The sequence below is a fragment of the Semicossyphus pulcher genome, unplaced genomic scaffold (genome assembly GCF_022749685.1).
Source record: "Semicossyphus pulcher isolate SPU_LCO1_2020_fin unplaced genomic scaffold, fSemPul1.0.p SCAF_5, whole genome shotgun sequence".
NCBI classification, from domain to species: domain Eukaryota; kingdom Metazoa; phylum Chordata; class Actinopteri; order Labriformes; family Labridae; genus Semicossyphus; species Semicossyphus pulcher.
The window spans coordinates 4,597,521-4,618,034 of record NW_027211726.1 but is presented as its reverse complement, the minus strand read 5'-3'; the positions used below and the strand labels follow the sequence as shown (position 1 = coordinate 4,618,034).

The 20,514-nt window shown below is 41.3% G+C and overlaps 3 protein-coding genes across 4 annotated transcripts; all 3 read right to left on the bottom strand.

The window, feature by feature from the left end:
* Nucleotides 1–2,286: 2,286 nt before the first annotated feature.
* On the bottom strand, nucleotides 2,287–4,289 carry LOC138608942 (cytochrome c oxidase subunit 6B1-like). Of its 2 annotated transcripts, none has more exons than XM_069681535.1 (4): nucleotides 4,221–4,289; nucleotides 3,394–3,519; nucleotides 2,637–2,737; nucleotides 2,287–2,455 (listed from the first exon to the last, which is right to left on the bottom strand). In XM_069681535.1, exons 2-4 carry the CDS (start codon nucleotides 3,497–3,499, stop codon nucleotides 2,402–2,404), a joined length of 261 nt encoding a protein of 86 aa, XP_069537636.1. In that variant the 5' UTR covers nucleotides 3,500–3,519; nucleotides 4,221–4,289; the 3' UTR covers nucleotides 2,287–2,401. The 2 variants fall into 2 exon arrangements, with proteins under 2 accessions (XP_069537636.1, XP_069537638.1); XM_069681537.1 differs by having other exon boundaries at nucleotides 3,394–3,530; nucleotides 4,221–4,272.
* Nucleotides 4,290–4,826: 537 nt separating this feature from the next.
* LOC138608647 (C-type lectin domain family 4 member C-like) lies at nucleotides 4,827–9,702 on the bottom strand. The gene is made up of 6 exons (XM_069681213.1): nucleotides 9,642–9,702; nucleotides 8,339–8,428; nucleotides 7,957–8,121; nucleotides 5,991–6,142; nucleotides 5,386–5,522; nucleotides 4,827–4,994 (listed from the first exon to the last, which is right to left on the bottom strand). The coding sequence occupies exons 1-6, from the start codon at nucleotides 9,700–9,702 to the stop codon at nucleotides 4,844–4,846; spliced, it is 756 nt and encodes a 251-aa protein (XP_069537314.1). The 3' UTR covers nucleotides 4,827–4,843.
* A 3,872-nt stretch (nucleotides 9,703–13,574) lies between these two features.
* Nucleotides 13,575–19,934, bottom strand: LOC138608646 (neuronal pentraxin-2). The gene is made up of 5 exons (XM_069681212.1): nucleotides 19,311–19,934; nucleotides 16,553–17,231; nucleotides 15,364–15,614; nucleotides 14,066–14,245; nucleotides 13,575–13,784 (listed from the first exon to the last, which is right to left on the bottom strand). The coding sequence occupies exons 1-5, from the start codon at nucleotides 19,932–19,934 to the stop codon at nucleotides 13,575–13,577; spliced, it is 1,944 nt and encodes a 647-aa protein (XP_069537313.1).
* Nucleotides 19,935–20,514: the final 580 nt, after the last annotated feature.

Genomic DNA, 20,514 nt, shown 5'->3' with positions numbered 1-20,514 from the left:
CTGCGAGGAGAACCGCACGTACCCGCACACAGTTGTGTTTATTATTTCTTTTCAGTCTCCTCCATCAACCTATGAAAAACTGTGACGCCGGGATGCCATGACGTGGCACCGCCCCTCCGCGTCTACGTGCAGAAAAGCGTGACTCCTGTGCATCATCATCACCGCATCCCGTGAGCCGAGCCCGCGTCCATGTCCTATTATGGTTGCGGCCTTTATTCGGTTAACTGGTCGGCTCCAAAGATTCGGAGCATGCGCGGGAGAAGAAGGGTGGGGGGGGTCGTGAGGGTCGTGTGGGAATGCTGTCGCCTGGCTCTGGCGTCCTCCTCGCCTTCCCATGATGCCTCTCGCCGGCGACCTTGACAGCAGCTGCTTGGTGATGCTGATGCTGCGGATGCTGATGCAACGTTACTGGGGCAACGGGTCACGCGGATGATGCTCCAGATGTAGAAATGATAACTTTGCAAACCTCTTTGTTTGAATAAACACACAATGATAGTTTGTTAACAGCAACAGCACGTGACTTTTCTCCATATAATATGAAATAAACCGGACGTATCAGGTATTAAATTAACGCACACACTGCAGTTCCTCCAGTCGTGTGATTAGCTCGTGACTCAGAGGCAACAGAAAGTCAGCTGATTGTGACTCATGCAGGTTCGTGTAAGACGATGAGTTAAGCATGAGTTCAGTTCTGCAGGAACGAGCTTAGAACTGTTATATCAAAGTGTTTTTCAGAAGTACATGAAACTAAACTTTTTTATTTTTGTTGATTAAATGTTCAAAGGCTGCTTCCAGAATCCATATAATATTTCAATTTATGAATCAAAAGTCAAAAAGTCCTTTTAATGTTAGGAAAATTAAACTTTTTAACTTGTAAACCGGACAAACCAATTCTCCTGATAAACTAAATGTGATGTACGACCCCTTTAGAATAGTGAATTTTGGTGTTAGGTATATTGACTTATATGCTTTTGTTTCATACATTTTATTTCTACTTTATTTCCTTAATGTTGCCATTTTTTATACTGTAATTTTATTTTCAGAGTTGACATATTCTCATTTTCTTTAGATACATACACGTCAGAAACTACAGCATTCCTCTTTGAAATAAAATAAAATTAAGTGTCTGAGGGTCAAGCATCAAATCTCAGCACCATATAACACCTTAAAAGTGATAAATACGAAGGCAAGAAGTATTCAATTTAACTTTATCTATAGATTATAACTATCTTCTCTTAAAACAACGGCATCTCAGTTCTGGACAGCACATGCTTGCAAGTTTGAGATATTTTACACCTATGGAACCAGTAAGACCAAAAACGTTGTAGGCACTGTGTGGACAAAACAATGCAGGTTAAAGTCCTGCCCTGTTTGGAAAATGCACTGGAAAAGTATTTGTACAGAAATAACTGTTTTGAAAATGTATCTCCAAATAAATCCTGATTTCATTTGTTAGGAAAAGCCAAAGAGAACAGTTAGGACTTAAGACAAGTACCTTATTAGAATAAGGATACCTGCACTTTAACAAAATAAAAAAACTCCCCTCATTTTGACACTATGTTATTTTCCCCTTCTATGTGTACACCATCTCTCACCTTGTCTGTTTGGTGTATAAACAGCAAAATGTGCCAAAACCTGTCCCTCAGTTTCTTAATTTTCTCTACACATTTTCAATTCAACATTTACAACAAATTAATAGTCAACCAAAGTGTGAAAGAAAGGTTATTTGTTTCTGCTTAGAGCTTCTGTGAATCGCTTTTTCACCAGTTAAAAAGCGATTCGCAGCCTGCAGACCGAAACAACCTTTGTTTACATTTTCCAGAATAACTCTTTGTTCGATAATACTCCTTACCCGTACAGCTTTGTCCACCGGAGCCACCAAAAATCGACACAAAGCCAAAGTTTTTCGCAGCAGCTTCGAGAATCAAACCGGCTAAAATCCTGATGCATGTATACGACCCTATCCCATAATGCTCCATCAGGGTGTTCAGCAGCTTGTCAGGCTGACAAACAGGTCCTGACAACATGCTGATTTAAGACTACAGATCAATATTTAATGTCTGACCATTTAAATACACCGTGGAGACCCTGGGTCTTATTAAGCTGCACTTTGCTTTTGATTTTCAAAATAAAAGCTGTAGAAGATCTATCTAATGTGTGACAGATTTAATGCTCATATTCAAGGCTCTATTTTCTTATTTAGTCTTCACTTGGGCTAATGTCCAGGACTAGTTTTAATCACTATTAAGTATAATTTACTTCTACAAAAGGACAAATACTAAACGGTTCAGAGTAACATTATATAATTTATTAAGTTGCTTCTGTACACAAAGAGCAGATGCTTCACATTAAGATACTGAGATGAAGAAAGGTGGAGAAGGATGGAGAGGAGTGTGTCAGCTTAGATCTTTCCGGGAAAACTTCCCCCCTCCAACTGCTCGTCCCATTTCTGAACCTGCAGGAGAGAGAGAGAGAGAGAAATCACAGCTTCTATAGAAAGACAATAACATGAGCTGGAGAGACATTTGGGTGGTTTTTGTCACATACGTTGTTAGATAATGAAAACAGAAAATTGATCCTACTATACAACTTTGGCTTCTTCTTTCATGTGCATGCCTGCATTTGGTGTAACTTACCCAGCTGATGGGGCAGAGGCTCTTGTAGACCCTCTGGTACCAATCGCAGGGTGCTGTGTCCTGGTCTTTGGCCGACAGAGCTTTGTTACATCTGTGGAAATCTGCAGAGACCACAGAGCAGGAAAATACACAGCCAGGACAAGACTAGAGAGCCAGCAGTGTGCCAAAAGTCCACTTTCTATAACTTCAATTTGAGTTATCATTTACCAGCGCCCTGCAAGTTTCAACAAGTTGCATTTTAAAACAATTTTAATGGATTACCTTTACAGGACAGCTGTTTTTCATTCAAAGGAGATGCATGAAAACACACATGCTAGGTGTGTTCCTTTAAATTCTGACTGGGCTGCACAGTTTGCATTAGTGGTGATCTGTTCCTTGTTGGTTTTGTTTTGTGGTTTTGTTACAACGTGACCCCAAAGACATTTAAATGTGAAACACAAGTTAATATAACTTTATAAAGGTAATATTAACTCAAAACCGATACAAGACCTGTCAAATGTGTAGTTAAGACTTTTTAAGGCCTAAAACTTAGATTATTTGAATGAAGACTTTAATAAAAACAAACATAAACATTTCTTTCAATTATGAAAAAAAAAAAGACAATTTCTAAGCAATTTTGGGGATACAATTATTCTAACTCATTAAATACTTTAGATTGTAAATAAGACCAATTCAGCTTGGTTTGTATGTATGTGGTCTAGACTTTATAAACTAGATCTATGTGAAGTAAATAGTGTGAAGCAGGCTGTCTGTTTACCCAGATAGTTCTGGAAACAGTTGCGAGTCTGGTTGGTGTTGGGGAAACGGGCATCGAAAGGAGCCGTCCTGTAGTTCTTGACCTTCTCCCCAACCTCCTCAGACATCTTCAGCTGCTGGATAATATCTGCAGAGGACCTATAGAGTGTGAGCGACTCAAAACTGAGAGCACACTGACCGACAGAAAGAAATACAAAACCTGCCCAACAGGAGAGGGCGTTTTATGCCGTATGCACAGTGATGCAGGCCCGCAGTAAGCAGAAGCACCACTTGGTAAAGTTTATAATTTAATTAGTTTGAGCAGGTCTGGGTAAAAATGTTTAGTGCCGAATTTACCAAAAGACTGTACAGAGTAGTGAGGAATGTTTAATTGTTCTCTGCGAGACACAAATTTTAGAACAACACAGGGAATATAAAGAAACAAATTGCTTTCTCAAATGGAGTTCGGTAAGTCACTTATGCACACAGCAGCTAAAGGAACGTTCTGATTTAATATGAAGCAGGTTTAGCTAATGTTAGCAAAAACTGTAACTATTCAGTGACAGCGGCTGTTTATCTAAAGAAAATAAAAAATACCTATGATTAAAAATAATTACATTTATAAACCTATTCACTGACGTTAATCCTAAAGAGATAAACACAAGGAGTGTGAACGTTAAGCCTGGGCAGGTGCAAAGGATCTTTGCTAAGGATTTCATGGATGCTGTACATCTTTATCCTGCTCACCAGAGCTTTACATCAAAATGCCTAATAAATACATATTAAAACAATCGTTTACACCCTATAAAAGAAACGGACAGGATGATATTCTTAAGAAAAACTGTTTACCTTCCACAGAGAAATTCCACTATAATCTCAATCCTCTGCGTCCTTTGGTTTGAATGGCTGCTCACTCGCAGTGCATGTTGGGTAAAACAGAAAACACTAAGGGAATGATTGGAAACGCAGCACCGCCACCTGCTGGACACATCGAGGAAGTACAACTGCAGACTATAAAACAGACTTAATGTGGACAAAGCAAGTGAGTGGACCTGTTTTTAACATTTTGTAGGAGTTGTTGTCTTTTATAATAAACACCAGAGCGGATGTAATATACCACAACAACTTTTATGTATTAATTCTTTTTATTTTATTTTTTTAAATGGTTTTATTTAAGACTCAAGAAAGGAGAATTTCCTCAAAGATAGATTTAGATATCAGGAAGACTTTAAGGGTAAAAGAAGGCGGATTCTCATTAAAAAAAACAAATAAAAAAGGAAAACAAACAAATACATGAATTTAGATTTTTTTATTGTACATTTTATTTGAACAGCAACACATTTCAATCACATCATTTAGGCTTATATAAATGACTTAAACTACTAATTTATTTTCCCCCTTCCTTTTAATTCATTTACATTTATTTAATCTCCTCTCCTCTTGTTTTCTCTCCTCTCTTGTTTCCTCTCCTCTCACTGTAGACTAGCTTGTCTCCTCTCACAGATCCTCTTCAGCCGGCTTGAACACCTGGAGATGAACCAGCCCATCTTGTAGTTGCCCCCCGGGGTGAGTCGACCACACAGCTCTCTGCTGTCCGTGTCATCGGGCACATGCGCCCAAAACCTGCCGAGATAATCTGTTACCTTTCAGACACTACTCTTCCACAAAAAAACACTGAACACATTTAAAACAGCCTTGCATGTCTTCCTATTCCCAAGGAGTCAGTGGGCATTCCTAGTTTCTTTTTACAAGTTTATTGTTACATTTAAAAGCATATATCTTTAGATTTTACTCAGAGGATCATTTGAATTTTAATATCTTCACATCAAATCACTCAGCTTGAGTTTCCAGACTTGTGTGTCCTCACCAGTGAACCTGCAACATGTGACCAAACTCTGCAGGAAAAACATCAAGGTCTGATGGATCGTCACCTCAGGAGGCCCCATTTGTCCCAGTTTAACCATCAAACCTCCTCCTCCTCTTCCTCCTCCTCGTCCTGCCTGTCATTACTCACTGTGTTCCCTTCTCCAGCAGCGAGCCGTCACTCCACCTCCAGCCCCCGTCACCACCTCCACCTCCCCCGCCATTCCTTAGACCCAGCCAGTACGAGTCTCCCTGGCTCAGACTCTGGGCCTTCCTCCACAGAAACACCTGAGAAACACATCAGACACCGTCAGTGATTTATCAAAAGCTTTTAATATTCTCCCTCTTCACATGTTTTCTGGGAGCAGCATCAAAGACACAAACTGTGTACAGTAAGACAAAACCTCACATGATCTCGAGCAGCAGCTGCTCCTGCAGGCGGCCCCATATTTCATTCAGGTCTTAAATCTATTCTTAACTTCTCTCTGATGTTGTATGCGTGCGTGCATGTGCGTGTTCGCTTACAGCTGATATTTCAGGGTAAGCATCTCAAATGTTTACAACTGCAGATGCAAAACAAATCATCAATGAAGCTCCATGTAAGACACATAAACACGACGGAAAGCAGAGATTTCACAGTTTATTTCGATGTTATTTGTATCAAAATGGAATAAAAACAAACTAAAGATAAATGAGAATGTGTTAAATGAATAAAAAACATATGATCAGAGAATAAGTGTGTTTGTGTTTGTTTACCTGCTCCTCCTCTGTCCTGACGGTGGCCACAGCGCCCCCCAGTGTCATGCAGCGGTACTGGCTGCTGATCCAGTCGGCTCTGTCCTCACTGAACAGGAAACATTTCTGTCCCTGAGGCGTCCAGCCGGCAGGACACGGTCTGCACGCTCGCTCTGAGGCAAAATAACATTTAAACAAAAGTTTTTTTTTCATCTGCTTTCATTTCCACATGATATTTAAAAAGTAAAATGTCAACACTTGACATGATATTTTCCAGCTGTGAAAACATCCTTACTTAAAACGTCCTGCACAAATTACAAAAACATAGCATACATTTTAAAATCTGAAAAGTGTCCAGACTTTCAGAACACATTAAAACAAGTCTGAAATCATGTCCAAATGTTTTGTAATGATTTAAACTGGTGAAGAAGGCTCTGCTCTCGGCTGCCCCCTCGACCCTGCGGAGGTGGTGGGAGACATGAGGAGGATGACAAAGCTGTCATCATCTCTCATGGAGAACAGTTCCCACCCCCTGCATGGCTCTGTAACAGCACTGGGCAGCTCCTTCAGCGACAGACTGCTTCACCCGCGGTGTGTGAAGGAGAGATACAGCAAGTCCTTCCTTCCTGCTGCAGTCAGACTGTTCAACCAAACCTGCTCCCAGCAGAACAATAAAAACACACATCCGGACTGAAAATCATTTCTGTTGGTGTTATGTGCGATAAAACGCCCAACAGTTTGTGCACTGTGGGCTCTGTGTTGTATTTTCTGTATACGTTAAAGTGTTTCAGAAGTGTTTGATTTTTATTGTGCAGAGTGGTCTTCTTCTCTGTCCTATTAGCTGTGGTGTAACACTGAAAATGTCCCTGTTGTGGGATCAATAAAGGTTTATCTAGTCAATCTATTTTTATTTAAACAGGTTAATTATTTTTTGCATTTGATTAGCATAAAAAGTTAAAACTCTTGCATATAGTGCAAACAACATTAAACATGTATAAATATGCAAGGAATGCTGGATGTCCACCACAGGGGGCGGTTGTAGCTGCAGTGAGGAAGGCAGAGTTCTCTCTCTCTCTCTCTCTCTCTCCCTCTCTCTCTCTCCCTCTCTCTCTCTGTCCTGTTATCTGAATGTAAAACTAACGACTCACTTGAGCTGTTTGTGGTTTGTGTATTTTGTAAATGTTTGTAAATGAGGTCAAACTGTTTCTGCAAATTATTTGTTGTGTTAAATCTTCAGACACATATCCAACAGTTAAAATACACAATGATTTTCAGATATTCTCATGTGGTCAGACTTGTTATTTTCTGGAATCTTTGTTTGTTTGTTTGTTTGTTTCTTCATGTCATGAGTTATTGTTGTTTAGTTTTGTATTTAGTTTATATTGATGTTCAGACTTACTTTCTCACTGTTGTCACTTTGTCTCTTGTGCTGCTTTACTTCCTTCATTTGTTTCTTATCCTGCCGTTGAGATTGTGTGCCCCGCCCTCACTGTTTTCACCTGTGTACGATTATTCTCACCTGTCCCTGGTTACACCCCGTGTATATAGTCTTTGTCACCCCTTTTTCTTTGCCAGTTCATCGTCTATCTCTGAACTAATACTTCCTGTAGTAAACGTGACACCTCATTCATTTGTCCCTTTCTTCCTCTCCTGCCCTCCTCCCTTTACGTCATTATTTCGTTGTCTTCCTCCCTTCAATTCCTCCTGTCCTTCTCTCTCTCTCTCTTTTCTTCCTCCGTTCTTCCCTTTTTACTTTCCCTTTTCTTTTTCTTGTTAGTTAATTTTGTAAAAATCTCAACACTCCAAATGAAGTTAATTTCACTGTCAAACTAGTTTGAATGTGTCTGCAGGTATAAACATTTAGATTTTTTCATGTCAATTCAATCCTTAAAGCATCCTTCAAAGAAGTGAGGACTGCACAGAATGTCCTTTACATAAATGCCCTCGCTTAACCCCTGACCCCAATAGCACGCACACGCAGCCTTACCACCGGTGGATGTGTTGCTGACTGGGCAGTACTGGTTCAGAGCTGGATACTGGTCAAACAGATGTCGATGCGACTGGTTGAGCTTCTCCAGTTTGTCTGTCAGATCTCTCACTTTGGTTTCCTGCAGGGTCAACTGAGTCTGGAACAACAAGGTGATCTGAAGCACTGCGATATCAAACACAGCAGAAACACAGAAAGAATCTGTCAGGAGGAAAACAGAGCAGACTGACAGAGTTAAAAAAGACAGAACGTTAGAGTTAATCCTCTCTGTAAACCTTCAAATAAAGACGTTCAGTACATGAATAATAAAAAAATGCATCTGCCTCATTGATGGGACAAAATTAAAAAGTAAAACAATCAAAGGTTAACATAAGGTACTCACAGCAGAACGTGAGCAGCAGAGCGACGATGACGAGGAGGAAGCAGAGCAGAGAGAAGTAATGAGCCAGCTGTCTGTGCTGAGTCACACAGCCTGAGACAACGACAACAAAACATCCAAACTTTATACAGATTACAGTACTGCACATTTTACATAAAGGGTTAGTTCACCCAACAGTTCAGCAGTTTTATGATGGTGAGTGCTGCTGTTGCACTCCTTTGGCCTGCTTCAGGCCAGAGACTCTTTGAAATGACCGATAGCGCCTCTTGTTTGGAGGCCGATCAAACAACCAAATGTACACAAAAAAACACAAATATACACAAAACAAGCACAAAATTACCAAAAAGAAAGAAAATAAGATATAAAACATGCACGAAGAGACACAAGGTTGAGAACAAGACACAAAATAAGTCACAAAATATTCACAAAAAGACACAAAATTATCATAAAGAGACAAAACGAGACAAAACATCCACTAAAAGACACAAAATTAACTGAAAAAACTAAAAAAGACAAAACAAGTGACAAAATGAGCACCACTAAAAACTACAAATAAAACTAACAAAGACAGACACTAAAGGAGAAATAAGGGGAAACTAAATTACCACAAATAAACAGAATGAATAAGACACACACAACAAAGCTGAAAATATAAAAATTCATTTTAAGATATAAACTGCAGAATCATACTGATGAGCTTTTTGTTCTTCTCAACGTTTGGATGGCATGAGATACATTCTGCAGGTGGCTGCAGGTAGTTCAGACTGTCCCATATTATATTGTGTTTTCTCACTTACCCCGGATGTAATCCAACCATGCTCATAGTTTGAGTTTCATTCGCTGAAGTGTTGAAGAGATATCAGTCGCACCCCTGCAGCAAGGTTTGCAGATTATCTTAAGAAACTGCTAAATTGTTTCACTTTTTAGAACGTCTCCATATAAAAATGAAACTTCCTGCATGGCTGGACGTCGCTGGGGATAAGTGGACATATGTCTATAATTGTGTCAAAGTTAAAGCTCATTGATTAAACCCTCAGCTCATGTAATAATGAGTTAAATTAAGAGTATTTCTGTTAAAGCCACTTCACACAGTCCGTGCATGTCACTGATTTTAAGGTTAAACGGCACAAAATATAAAGCATGGAAATGGAAAGCGCTGAAAGAAAATCCACTTAACACCCGTGATCGCTGTGAAAAGTGAAGAGCTTTTTGCTGTATTAAGATCATTGTTCTTTAAAGAGAAAAAGCTTAAATGCATCTTTATCTTTAACCATTATATTCTAAATAGAAATAGAAAATAAATTACTTTTATCCATAGATGTTTCCTGTTCTTCTGGCAGCAGAGCTGAGCCATTGTTCATTCCCATGGTTTTACCACTTCCAGCAGACATAAAGGTTTGTTTTAGTAATAAGAAATATTAAAATGTAGTTTGTAAATTCCTTCGACAGGTACAGAAGAACAGCCCAGTGATCCTTTGGTGAGTGTTTCATGTGGAATAATATATCTAATATGAAAATACAGGCTCCTCTGCAGCTGCATGCAAAGCAGAACTCAGTCTGATAAGCAAACATGCTGGAAGGATTCAGCAGTTTGGAGCCGCCGTCACCATCTGTTCTTTTTCTCCGTACTGTAAATTCCCTTTATTCAGAAGGCAGCACTTTTCCTCTGAGCTAATGCTCATAACTATATGTCATACTTTTGTATTTCAGGTTTTAAGTTGTCTAAACATAAGGACCTCATTTTTAATCATTTAACTACTTCCTGAATAATGAGCAACTGTAAAGATGGTGAACATCCAGGCAAAGTTTCAGGCAGCTAAGCAACATATTTAATAACTCAACAGCCACAGTTGCACAACAGCTAATGCTAGCTAATGTTGTTATTCAAGGCTGTAAGCTGTCTAAATGTATCATGAGTATCATTTCACAACTTCTATTAGTGAGCAAATGTGTTAGTCACATGTCCACAAAAGCTAATTCTAGCTTTCAAACACTACCTAGCGAACAACTTCTTTGCTTAAGACCCTGCTAGCTTAAGAAACCATTAACAAGGTCATAAGGTCCCTACGAAAAAGCTTACATGCTGTTATAACGTCGTACTGCTATCAGGATGTAAGTTGGGAATGTACATACGCAGGGAAACTGACAAATCATTTCAACAGTTCTCACTGATGAGCAACTGTGAAGACGATGTTTAGTGAAAAATCCGAGAGGAACATTGAGCTATACTTCAAAGTAAAACAACTTCGACGAATGCTAATTCTAGCTTTCCACAACTACCTGGCTAACAATTCCTTAGCTTAAGACTCTGCTAGCTGATGCGGTGAAAATGAGGAGGAACATTGGCTGGTCGGTAGGTAAAACAACATATTTGATAACTCATTAGCAATCCATTGATAAATGCTACGTCTAGCTTCAAACCACTACCTAGCTAACAACTTGTTAGCTAAAGACACTGCTAGCTTCACACTCAGAGTGGGAAGCTCAAATGCTTTTGGAAATGCTGTGTTCCAGGTTGTAAGCCGTCTAAATGTAGGAAATCTGACATTTGCTATACCACTTCTCTATTAATGAACAACTGTGAAGCTGAAGGATGGTGAAAATCCAAAAGGAACATCGGCTATACTTCAAGGTAAAACAACATATTTGATGACTCACTAGCCTTGCGTGACAAATGCTACTTCTAGCTTTCAACCACTACCTAGCTAACTTGTTAGCTTAAGACCCTGCTAGCTTTAGACACCAGTAGCAAAAGGCTAAGACCCTCCTCTGATGCCACACTCAGGGTGGGAAGCTCAAATACTTCTGGAAATGCTGTGTTCCAGATTGTTAGTCGTCTCGATGTAGGAAATCTGACAATTTGTATAATTGTAGTACTTCTCTTTTAATGAGCAACTGTGAAGACAATGGATAGCGAAAATCCAGAAGGAACAGCGGGCTATACTTCAAGGTAAAACAATATATTTGATGATTCATTAGCCACGCTTCGACAAATGCTAATTCTAGCTTAAAAATACTGGCTATCAATTTGTCAGCTCAAGACCCTGCTAGCTTAAGACACCACTAGCAGGGTTATAAGGTCCCCATAGAAAGGCCAACGTTAGCTACAGCTGTCTGGCTACTGCTAGCTAGCTGGAGTTGTGTATTGTTCATTTTACACTAACAGAGAAACTGTGCTTTACTATAGTCAAATCAAACAGTGCTACACTTGCTGTTGCTCAGTAAGTTAGTGTTTTATACATTTTTCTTGTGATGAGTATGATTTGGATTGTGATTATTTGTTCTAATCAACATAAATAAAGGTTGTTGAAGCTGTGTGCCCCAGCGACCTATCTTGCTGTGTTTTCGGGGAGGACAGTCTGGCACAGTAAATGTTGTACAATGCAAAATGTTCACGGACAAAAGTTTGTAATCGAGTTCAAATCATGAAATATTTTAAATATTTTTATTCAAAATCTTGACACAGTTACAAATATGTGACAGCGTTTATAGTGCCTCTTTCAAGTTTTACATGTCAGTTTATAGTTTGGCTTACACATGAACACATAATACTTAGAATATTTACAGCCATGATGAATAAACATAAAAAACTAATACACATTTAAATGTACACAAGGCGAGAATAAGCAAGTCTTTAAGCATAAAGTCGTATATGTTATTTTTACATGTATTATGCAAACTACACATTTCTGTAGCAGGAGAAGATGTATTAACTTCAGTCTATGTAACAAAAACAGGAGAAATATATGAAAGAAATCGTTTGGCCCACTATCATAAGAAGAAAACAGGAGCATTGTTTCAAAGTGCTGCTTGTCTTGGCGTTACAGTCAAAGTAAAACAAGATATTCACAACTGTAGTGCGACACTGTCAGGATGATGTGGTCCTAATGCTGAGACATTCTGTCACCTTGGCAAGAACAGATACCCCGTCTTTACCATCAACGTGGAAATTTAAATCCTGAGTTTGACTCGGATGAGAGAAAAAATTATACATTTACTCCCAAAGATGTGCTTCACAAAGAAACACACAAAAGTGGCTCAAAAGTGCTATGTATTTGATTATTTACAATGTGAGAAAAACCATGATTAATTATTTTAATAATTAAAAAGATTATATGTATTTTACATGTACAAAAACCTCTTGTAATAAAAACATGAAGGTGCATCTACATACTGTAAGCAGGAGATCAGCAACGTCACCTTTTTATCTTCTGCGCCTGTGCAAGTTTGCGTGTGCATGTGTGTGTGTGTGTGTGTGTGTGTGTGTCTGCGAGTGTGTCTGACTCTGCCATGTGGTTTGAGCTGGTCGGAAATAGGCAGGATCAGGATCAGTCGTTCACAGGTAAATCCTGCTGTAAGCCAACTGATGCCCAGTGACATGTTGAGGGACTGTTTACTCTGTATGATGCACTCAGGTGGGTTGTGGTATGTAACATGCTCTTACATAATGCCCGTTTGACTTTAGAAGAGAGAAACCGATCCCTTTAAAGAAATTTTAAACATCATCAGTTCAAAATTAACAAAAAGCAATGCTTTTTGTAGTTTTCAATATGAAATACTAGTATAAAACAGTCTGCTTAAATCATAACGTGCAGAATTTACTTCTGTTTGTTCTTCTTTCTGAGCTGCATTGTAAAAAAAAGTCCTGCAGCAGCGTTCTTCCTTCGTCTCAACAAACAATGAGCAGATAGTTAATTCTCAATACTTTATCAAACAAGTATGAATCATCACAGTTCGGGTGTCCAGGTGGCTTTATATCTAAGAAATCCTGTTTCTTTTGCCACTCTTTCCCTTCCTGTAATGTCTCTGTTGCTCACAAACCAAACCAGCTAATAGCAACAAGCAACCTTTGGACCTGTTCTGATGGAATGAAATCCTATTAGGTGTGTTGGATCTCTCAGAGCAGCCTGGTTATGGCCACACAGCCGTTAAATCCAAAGCCCTGTGCTCTTTGGAGCCTTCAAAGTCGCTTTGCTGAGAGCGTCGGAGGGAAAGAAGTGAGGCCGCAGGCAGAAAGATCCAAAAAGCAAAATCACTCCTTTCTCTGTCCGTGCCCATGGCTGAACTGGTGTTATTAAACTTCTACAGACTGATGTGATGAAAAACAGAACACGCAAGACATTTTCCCTCGTCTTCGATCCATTACAAAATGATTTCCCACTCTCTGATCATTTCTTGATGTGGAAATGTGATTAAAAATGTGGGGGCAGGTCTGCATGTGGAGGCCTAGCTTCAGCCCTTAGTGGCAGGGGTCAAAGGGGAACTCGGTGAGCCCTCCGTGGAGCTCCACTGCTTCCTCTGACCAGGACATGACGTCACCAACGAGGTGGCCTCCGCAGGTCGCCTGGCCGTAGATCTCGCTGGCTGTGAGAACTCGGGACCAGAACTGGAAATCGGACAGCTCTCCCATGAAGGACTGAGTGACATCGAAACGGCCTCCCATCGTGTCCTGTGAGGACCAGTGAAGAACAAGGTCAAGATTGCAGAAGACCTACAGATTTCGATGATTTGATCGTACATCACGCCTTTCATCACCTGACAAATTACCCCCTTCATCCCACATACACAACCCTCATCCAACCTTTCCCTAATCCTCCCACCATCTAGATAAACTACCTTTTATATGGTACATCCTGTTAGTGAAGTAGATGTGTTTTATATGACTTTAATACCCATCTTCAGTTTTTGTACTCACTAAATCTCTGGCAGAAAGCATGCTGTATATCTTACCTGCTCTTGGCCCAGGATGAAGGTCCCTCCTGGTTTGATGGAGTGCCAGGCCGACAGGTTTTGCCCAGAGCCCTTCTTCACTCCGTCCTGGTAGGCCTCCCAGACACCATCGCGTGTCGACCACGTCACGCACACGTGATGCCACTTCCCGTCTGTCATGGTTATTGGCAATGTCACAGCCTAAACACACACGTAGACAGAGACAGACACAAGATTAGCGGTGAGGACAGGGAATGACTCAGCCGTACTGAAGGACACTAAAGGCCAGGTCGGTAATCTGAATAAAGTTGTTAAAGTAAAGTTTATCACAGTTATTGATGCAATTTGATCACAATCCCCTGATGAGATTGTTTTATTTCCCAGCCCTTACTCAACCTGTGATTGGTTAATGTGATTGTTGAGGCCTGACCTCACGTCATCATGCTGGAAGAGAGACAACAAAAGTGCAGACTCCACCCTGATCACCGAATTTAACCTTTAATCTTATGTGAGCATCCAAACAGAAACAACTCTTTTCTTTTTCCATCTCTCCAGAACGTCATCGTTCAAATGTGAGCACAGATCCATGACAGACTATATTTTGTAAAGGAAAACTGGATAAGGACAATATGTAAGTCTTGACTCCGTTCCCCCTCATAAAGTGTAGACAATTAATTAAAGGCTGAGATTAATCTCCGTTGTGACGTTATTTAATGGGGTCATTGATCTGTGCGATGTCTGCCAAGTGTGTAACTAGAACAAAAGAACCACGTCAGTCTCTACCTCCCGGTAATGTCACTACTACAGACAATTAGGCTAATCAATTACGATAATCAGATTAATTGCTGTGTTGATTTGTTGTTGAGCACACTGCTCACAGTACTGGGGCACTGGAAGGAATGGATAAACATCTGTTTTCCTGTCTTACGTCTGGGGAATCAGCCTTTCAGAGAATGAAAGATTAGAAGCCTAATACGCTAATTGACCAATTAGTATGTCAAGAATCTATGTACAAGTTAACGTCTCTTTAAGGCATCAAAGTTCCAGAAAAAGAAGTTAATTCCACAAAAGTTGGTTTCTTAAGTTTTGTTGGAGATAAAGAATAAGAAGATAAGAAGCTGCTCATTTCTTAAAGCTTAGATGCATGTACAGAGACAGGTAGTCTGAGCCATGGCCTATTTTGTTAAGGTTTAAAATGGATATTTGAGAAATACATTTTTACCTACTGTTACAAGTCTAATAAAACTCAGAGAAGCAGCTTTTTTACTTAAAAATTCTCCTATAAGAGCCTCATAGAGAGTTTTATTCATTGCCCTTACCTTGTCATTGATCAGCAGCTCCATGGGGTTGCTGCCCCATTCGATTAACACCAACTCATTGGCTTGTCCAGGTACAGCATAGGAAAAGGGAGTACCAAGGCCAGGACCTGCTCCTGCCTTCATCCACAGGCAGATGGTGAGGGAAAAGATCTCGTTGATCACCGACCGCTTCATCCTGGCGTACATGTAGTTGGTCCTCATGGGGAAATCGAGCAGGAACGCGTTAGGACTCTTCAGCTTCTTGTGGTTTCCTGGTGAGACAAAGTTTCAAATCAGGTCAATATTCTGTAGAGTACGTAGTTTTACTCGCAGCTGCTGGTTTTAGTGGAACATTATGTTACATTACCAACGCTAACAGCAAGGGTTCTATAGAAATGTATCTGACGTAAGCTGGGTCTCAATTCAGGGGCAGCACCATTCAAAGATGCAGTCAACGAAGGCCACGTCTTAGTAGAGCGTGTCCAAGGGCCGAAGCCACAATGTCAAATGACACGACCTGGGCTAAAGAGGACTATTTTTGTCAGCTTCTTCCTGCCTTAACATTGTGTAAGAAGGAAAATGGGTTGGTTAAGATGTGTACAATTAGCCATGAGTCTTGTTAACTTTAGTTATCAAATGTTAGAGGTTCAAAGCCAATCTCATTTAACCTTGACATTTTAGTAATATAATTGAAATACCTCAAAATGCTGGAGGCACAGTGGTACTGTTGTCTCTTACAGCAAGGAGGTTTTTGGTTCAAACCTTTTTTATGCCATAGTGGGCCTCTCTGTGCGGAGTTTGCTGGTTCTCCATGGGTACTCTGGCTTTCTCCCCCAATCCAAAGACGTGCTTGTTAGGTTAATTGTAGGTGTTAATGTGAGTGTGAAAGGTTGTCTGAGTCTATGGGTCAGCCTTGTTATTGTCTGAAGATCAGTCCAGGGTGTACCCCTCCCTTTACCCTTTAACAGCCTGGATCAGGTCCAACCCCCAGCGACCCTCAATGGGATAAGCGATATAGACATAAGACTGCGATGGAAATAGCCTATTATGCAATGCAACCATGTTAAGTGTACTATTGTCCAACATATGTTACACTTCCTAAAAGCCTGCTGGGCCTGTTAAATTACTTTTTGATGTCTTGTGAATTCTGAATATATAATTACATTCACAGAAAAGAGACACTGTTTTCCTGTGTTTGTACCGTGGTCACTGTTGCCATGGTGAAGTTGGCTGAGCACTGTTTCGAGCTTGCTGTGGCCTGGCACACTCGTCTCTTTGCTGCCGACAGGCAGTCGCCGAGGGTGATGATCATCGTGGTCATCTTCGTGGTGTCCAGGTCCATGGTGATAGTCGTGGTGACCACTGTCATGGTGATCATCATGGTGGTCATCATGGTGGTCATCATGGTGGTCGTCATGGTGGTCGTCATGGTGGTCATCGTGGTGGTCTTCGTGGTGGTCGTCGTGGTAGTCGTTATAATGGTTGCTGTAGTGACCATCATGTCGGCTGTGATGCCAGTCCGGATGGTAGTCATGGTGACGACTGTTTTGGTTGCTACGATGGTTGTACCTGTTGCTACCATGGTGGTTGTTACGACGGCTATTGTGGTGGTCGTCATGGTGATCTGTACGATGGTGGTCATCATAGTGACCGGTACTATGGTGGTTGTCACGACGGCCATTGCCATGGTGGTCATCGTGGTGGTCATCGTGGTGATCATCATGGTGGTCGTCATGGTTGTTGCCATGGTTGTCATCATGGTGCTCGTTATGGTGATCGTAGTCATGGTGATCTCGGTAGTAGCTGTGCAGCTGCTCCTCCAGTGCAGTGATCTTCCTCTGGAGGAGTTCTCTTAGGGAGCTGGAGTAGGAGCTGGAGGAGTTCCTGGCCTGCAGACACAGAAACAAAGTCATGAAGGCCCCAATTCCGCTGTACGTACTCGGTAAACATTTGAATATTATGGGATAAATCAAATAATGGCTTTTTAAGTTAAAATGTTCACAAGTCTAACAATGAAAAGTGTTGAAATTGCTGCTTGAATCCTGAATATTTCCCAAGAGCCTAACCTTCTGGTTGCCTTTTTTTTGGCACTACTGGAGGCTACTTGAGTAGTTAAACTAAAAGTTGAACTGTCATGCTTTAATTTTATGCTAGGACAGGTATGAAGTCATTACAAAGATCTTTGATACAGGAACCGGTACCAAGGTGACCATGAGAAAGGATTGTTTTGTTTTTTACAACTTCCCATTGTCACTTTGAAGATTCAAGAACTGTCAAATATAACCAACTCTGATTTGGGGAAAAATGACTGAATCTAGATATAACTAAAGACTCAGAATTATGGTTTGACATTTAAAGTTGCAGAGGAATAGTTTTTGCTCCTCCCTTCGAGTCCCCCTCTCTCTTGCTCCCCTTTCTCACCAGCAAATCCAGCTTTGTTCCCTGCCAGTGCACGCCACGATTAATAGCCTCGTCAGGTGGGATAAGGCTAATTGAAGGTGAGGCTGGCTAGCGCCCTTCGGCGCGTGGCCAGAGGCTCGTGGTGTAGACATCCTGTTAGAGGAAGGAGTGACCGAAGGCTTCTGTTTTGTCTCACACCTTCGAGGGGGATTGAACAGGATTTCTGGCAACACTTTAACTGAGCGTAGCCTGAGACCACCTGCACTGATATTGAGGCTTTCACAGGCCAGAGGGCAGCAGGGTTTTAGTCTCGCAGTGTGACAGCAGAATCATTACACAAGTGAGACAGCAGAATCACATTAATTTCTTGTTTACCGTGCTGGGACGCAAATTAGAAAATGTATCACATACTGATACGTACTTTGCAATGTCTACAAATTCTGCTTCCAAAGACCCAAATTCTGGCAGCTTAATAAGAACAGCTACAAAAGTTTGGAAAGAATATGAATGTTGTACATCTGGACCAGTTGTACCCAGCCTTTCTGGCTTGTGGTACATAGCTGGTATACTTAAAGGAAGCAGATGAATCTCAATCCACTTAACCAGGACAAAAAACCCCTTCAAATTAATGTACAAAGAATGTAATCTGATAAACCGTAGATCTTTTAGAGGCGTGTACCCTCTCTCTTTTTTCTTCATGTCCCTGTCCTCATCTCAGAGTCACTTGCCTCGCTCCATCATGTGATGATTGGACACAGGTTGTATAAGGTAAGGGTGAGGGCTAATCAACTTTGGGCAGCTTCCTGTTGAGCTCAGGTCACTGATATCCAGGAGAAAGATCCAGAACTCTTTGAGAACAAAACTGATATAAGCTTTCTAGGTGGTATGTGTTTTTAAATGACAATGATTAGTGGGTTGTTTTTCATGTGGGTGTGGGACATATCTCCTTACACTATTGAATCTAAACAAACAATACCTTATGGGTTAGCATGCCTTCATGTAACACAGTGCTCAAAGAGTACTTTGGCAGCCAACGTCACTGTCAGCTGACGCGGCGGCTGAGCTCGTGACCCGTAGTGACGCAGGATATAACCCCAATTAAGTCAAACCTTTGATAGGCTTCCGCCTCCCTGCAGACTGTTCAGCCTCTCTTTGCGGACACATTACGAAGCATTTAACATTAAAAGCTGTAAGACATAATGCTAACCACTTTCACCTAAAAACAGATCTAAAATTACAGCTATAGCAATATGTATTGAAAAAGGAGAAAGTTCTGTGACTTGTTATCCCTGCAGTGTTTTGTATACTAAAGACAAGAAACTCAGGGAACTAATATAGACAAGATTTAACACAGTCTAAACGTGGTACTGCACATAAAAGCTCAATTGCTACATCCCCAACAAGGCCAAGACAGGACCCATTCAGCTTTGGACCAGATCCGACCTAACAACATAATATTGACCAAACTATATCATTTGTGTCTAAATAATGGCGGATCCAACTCACGAACAAGCTCTTACTGGTGACAAAGCATCTTAGAGAGTACAAAGCAGGTTTTAGACACTCACCTGCAAGTTCTCCAGCCTCTCTTTAAGCGTCTGCAGCGTTTTGCCCGTCTGTTCCGGGGAGAAGGAGCTGTGTTTTCCATATGATGAGCCTTTCCTGTGGTGCGTGTCAGGCCTGTGGCTGCCATGGGAGTGGTGGTTATCGTTGCCGTGAAATGATGAAGGCCCATGGTGTGAGGATGATGATGGATGGTGGCTGTTGTGATTCCCGTGGTGGTCATCATGATGGTCATCATGATGGTTTTCATGATGGGTATCATGATGGGTATCATGATGATTGTCACGATGATTGTCATGATGGTTATCATGGTGACCAGTGCTATGGTGACCACCAAAGCCCTCACACAGAGTGAGCTTGGCAGTCAGCTCCCTGATGGTCTCCCGTTGATCAAGGATGGTCTCCTTTTGCCTCACAAGGCTCTCGCGCAGGTGCAAGATTGTGGCTTTAGCCTCATCGGACATCATGACTCGCCGGCTACCACCACTGTGGTCGTTACTGTGGCCGTTACTGTGGCCATTACTGCTCGGTCCATGGGGCACACTGGGTGGGGAATAGCAGCTGGGGTCTGCTTCTGGGGGAATAGGAGTGCAAACAAATTTGGGGCTTATGCCATAGTCATGTTCCATGCCAGGCAAACTGCCAGCTGCGGCTGCACATGACAGGAAGTAGTAGAAAATTAAAGAACGTAGGGGAAAGAAGGGCGGGACGAACCCCAAAGAGGCTCCAATCCATTGCTGATGTCTTGCAGACAAAAGCATGAGGCTCAGAGGACTGACGTCTCTGGCCATATTTGGCCTGAGTCCAAGTTATTCCTTGACAAAAGACAGTCCTCCCAGGCCTTATTATGGCAAACAGCATGAATGGAGTTCATATGTGTTGGATTGGAAGGCTTTGGGGTGAAGCATATCAACAATCAAGGCGATATCTCCTCCCTTATAGCATAAATCCCTTTATGAGGAAGAATAACACCAAATCCAAGGCAGGATTCCAAACCACCCAAAAGGTGCTGAAAAACTTGTCTTAAAACAATCCCGTGGTATCACGGAAGGTTTCTTGGCTCCATGGCAAGTTAACAAGTCTTGAGAAGTGATCTGATGTATCTGGATAGGTCCTTCTGCTGTCTCTGGGAAGTGTTAGGCCTCAACCAGATGATCCCTCTTGGCTCTAAGGACCTCCTGTGTTCAACAGCCAACAGTAATCCCTTTA

Excerpts from the sequence above, each read along its gene's own strand:
- LOC138608942 (XM_069681535.1), bottom strand. The coding sequence starts at position 3,499 with ATGTCTGAGGAGGTTGGGGAGAAGGTCAAGAACTACAGGACGGCTCCT. Across the intron at positions 2,738-3,393 it reads CTGTTTCCAGAACTATCTGG|ATTTCCACAGATGTAACAAA; the intron begins GTAAACAGACAG and ends TGGTCTCTGCAG. Across the intron at positions 2,456-2,636 it reads GCCTCTGCCCCATCAGCTGG|GTTCAGAAATGGGACGAGCA; the intron begins GTAAGTTACACC and ends TCTCTCCTGCAG.
- LOC138608646 (XM_069681212.1), bottom strand. The coding sequence starts at position 19,934 with ATGGAACATGACTATGGCATAAGCCCCAAATTTGTTTGCACTCCTATT. Across the intron at positions 17,232-19,310 it reads AGAGGCTGGAGAACTTGCAG|GCCAGGAACTCCTCCAGCTC; the intron begins GTGAGTGTCTAA and ends CTGTGTCTGCAG. Across the intron at positions 14,246-15,363 it reads AGCTGCTGATCAATGACAAG|GCTGTGACATTGCCAATAAC; the intron begins GTAAGGGCAATG and ends GTGTGTGTTTAG.
- LOC138608647 (XM_069681213.1), bottom strand. The coding sequence starts at position 9,702 with ATGGGAATGAACAATGGCTCAGCTCTGCTGCCAGAAGAACAGGAAACA. Across the intron at positions 8,122-8,338 it reads TCTGCTGCTCACGTTCTGCT|TGCTTCAGATCACCTTGTTG; the intron begins GTGAGTACCTTA and ends TTGATATCGCAG. Across the intron at positions 4,995-5,385 it reads CTGCTGGAGAAGGGAACACA|GTTTTGGGCGCATGTGCCCG; the intron begins GTGAGTAATGAC and ends TTATCTCGGCAG.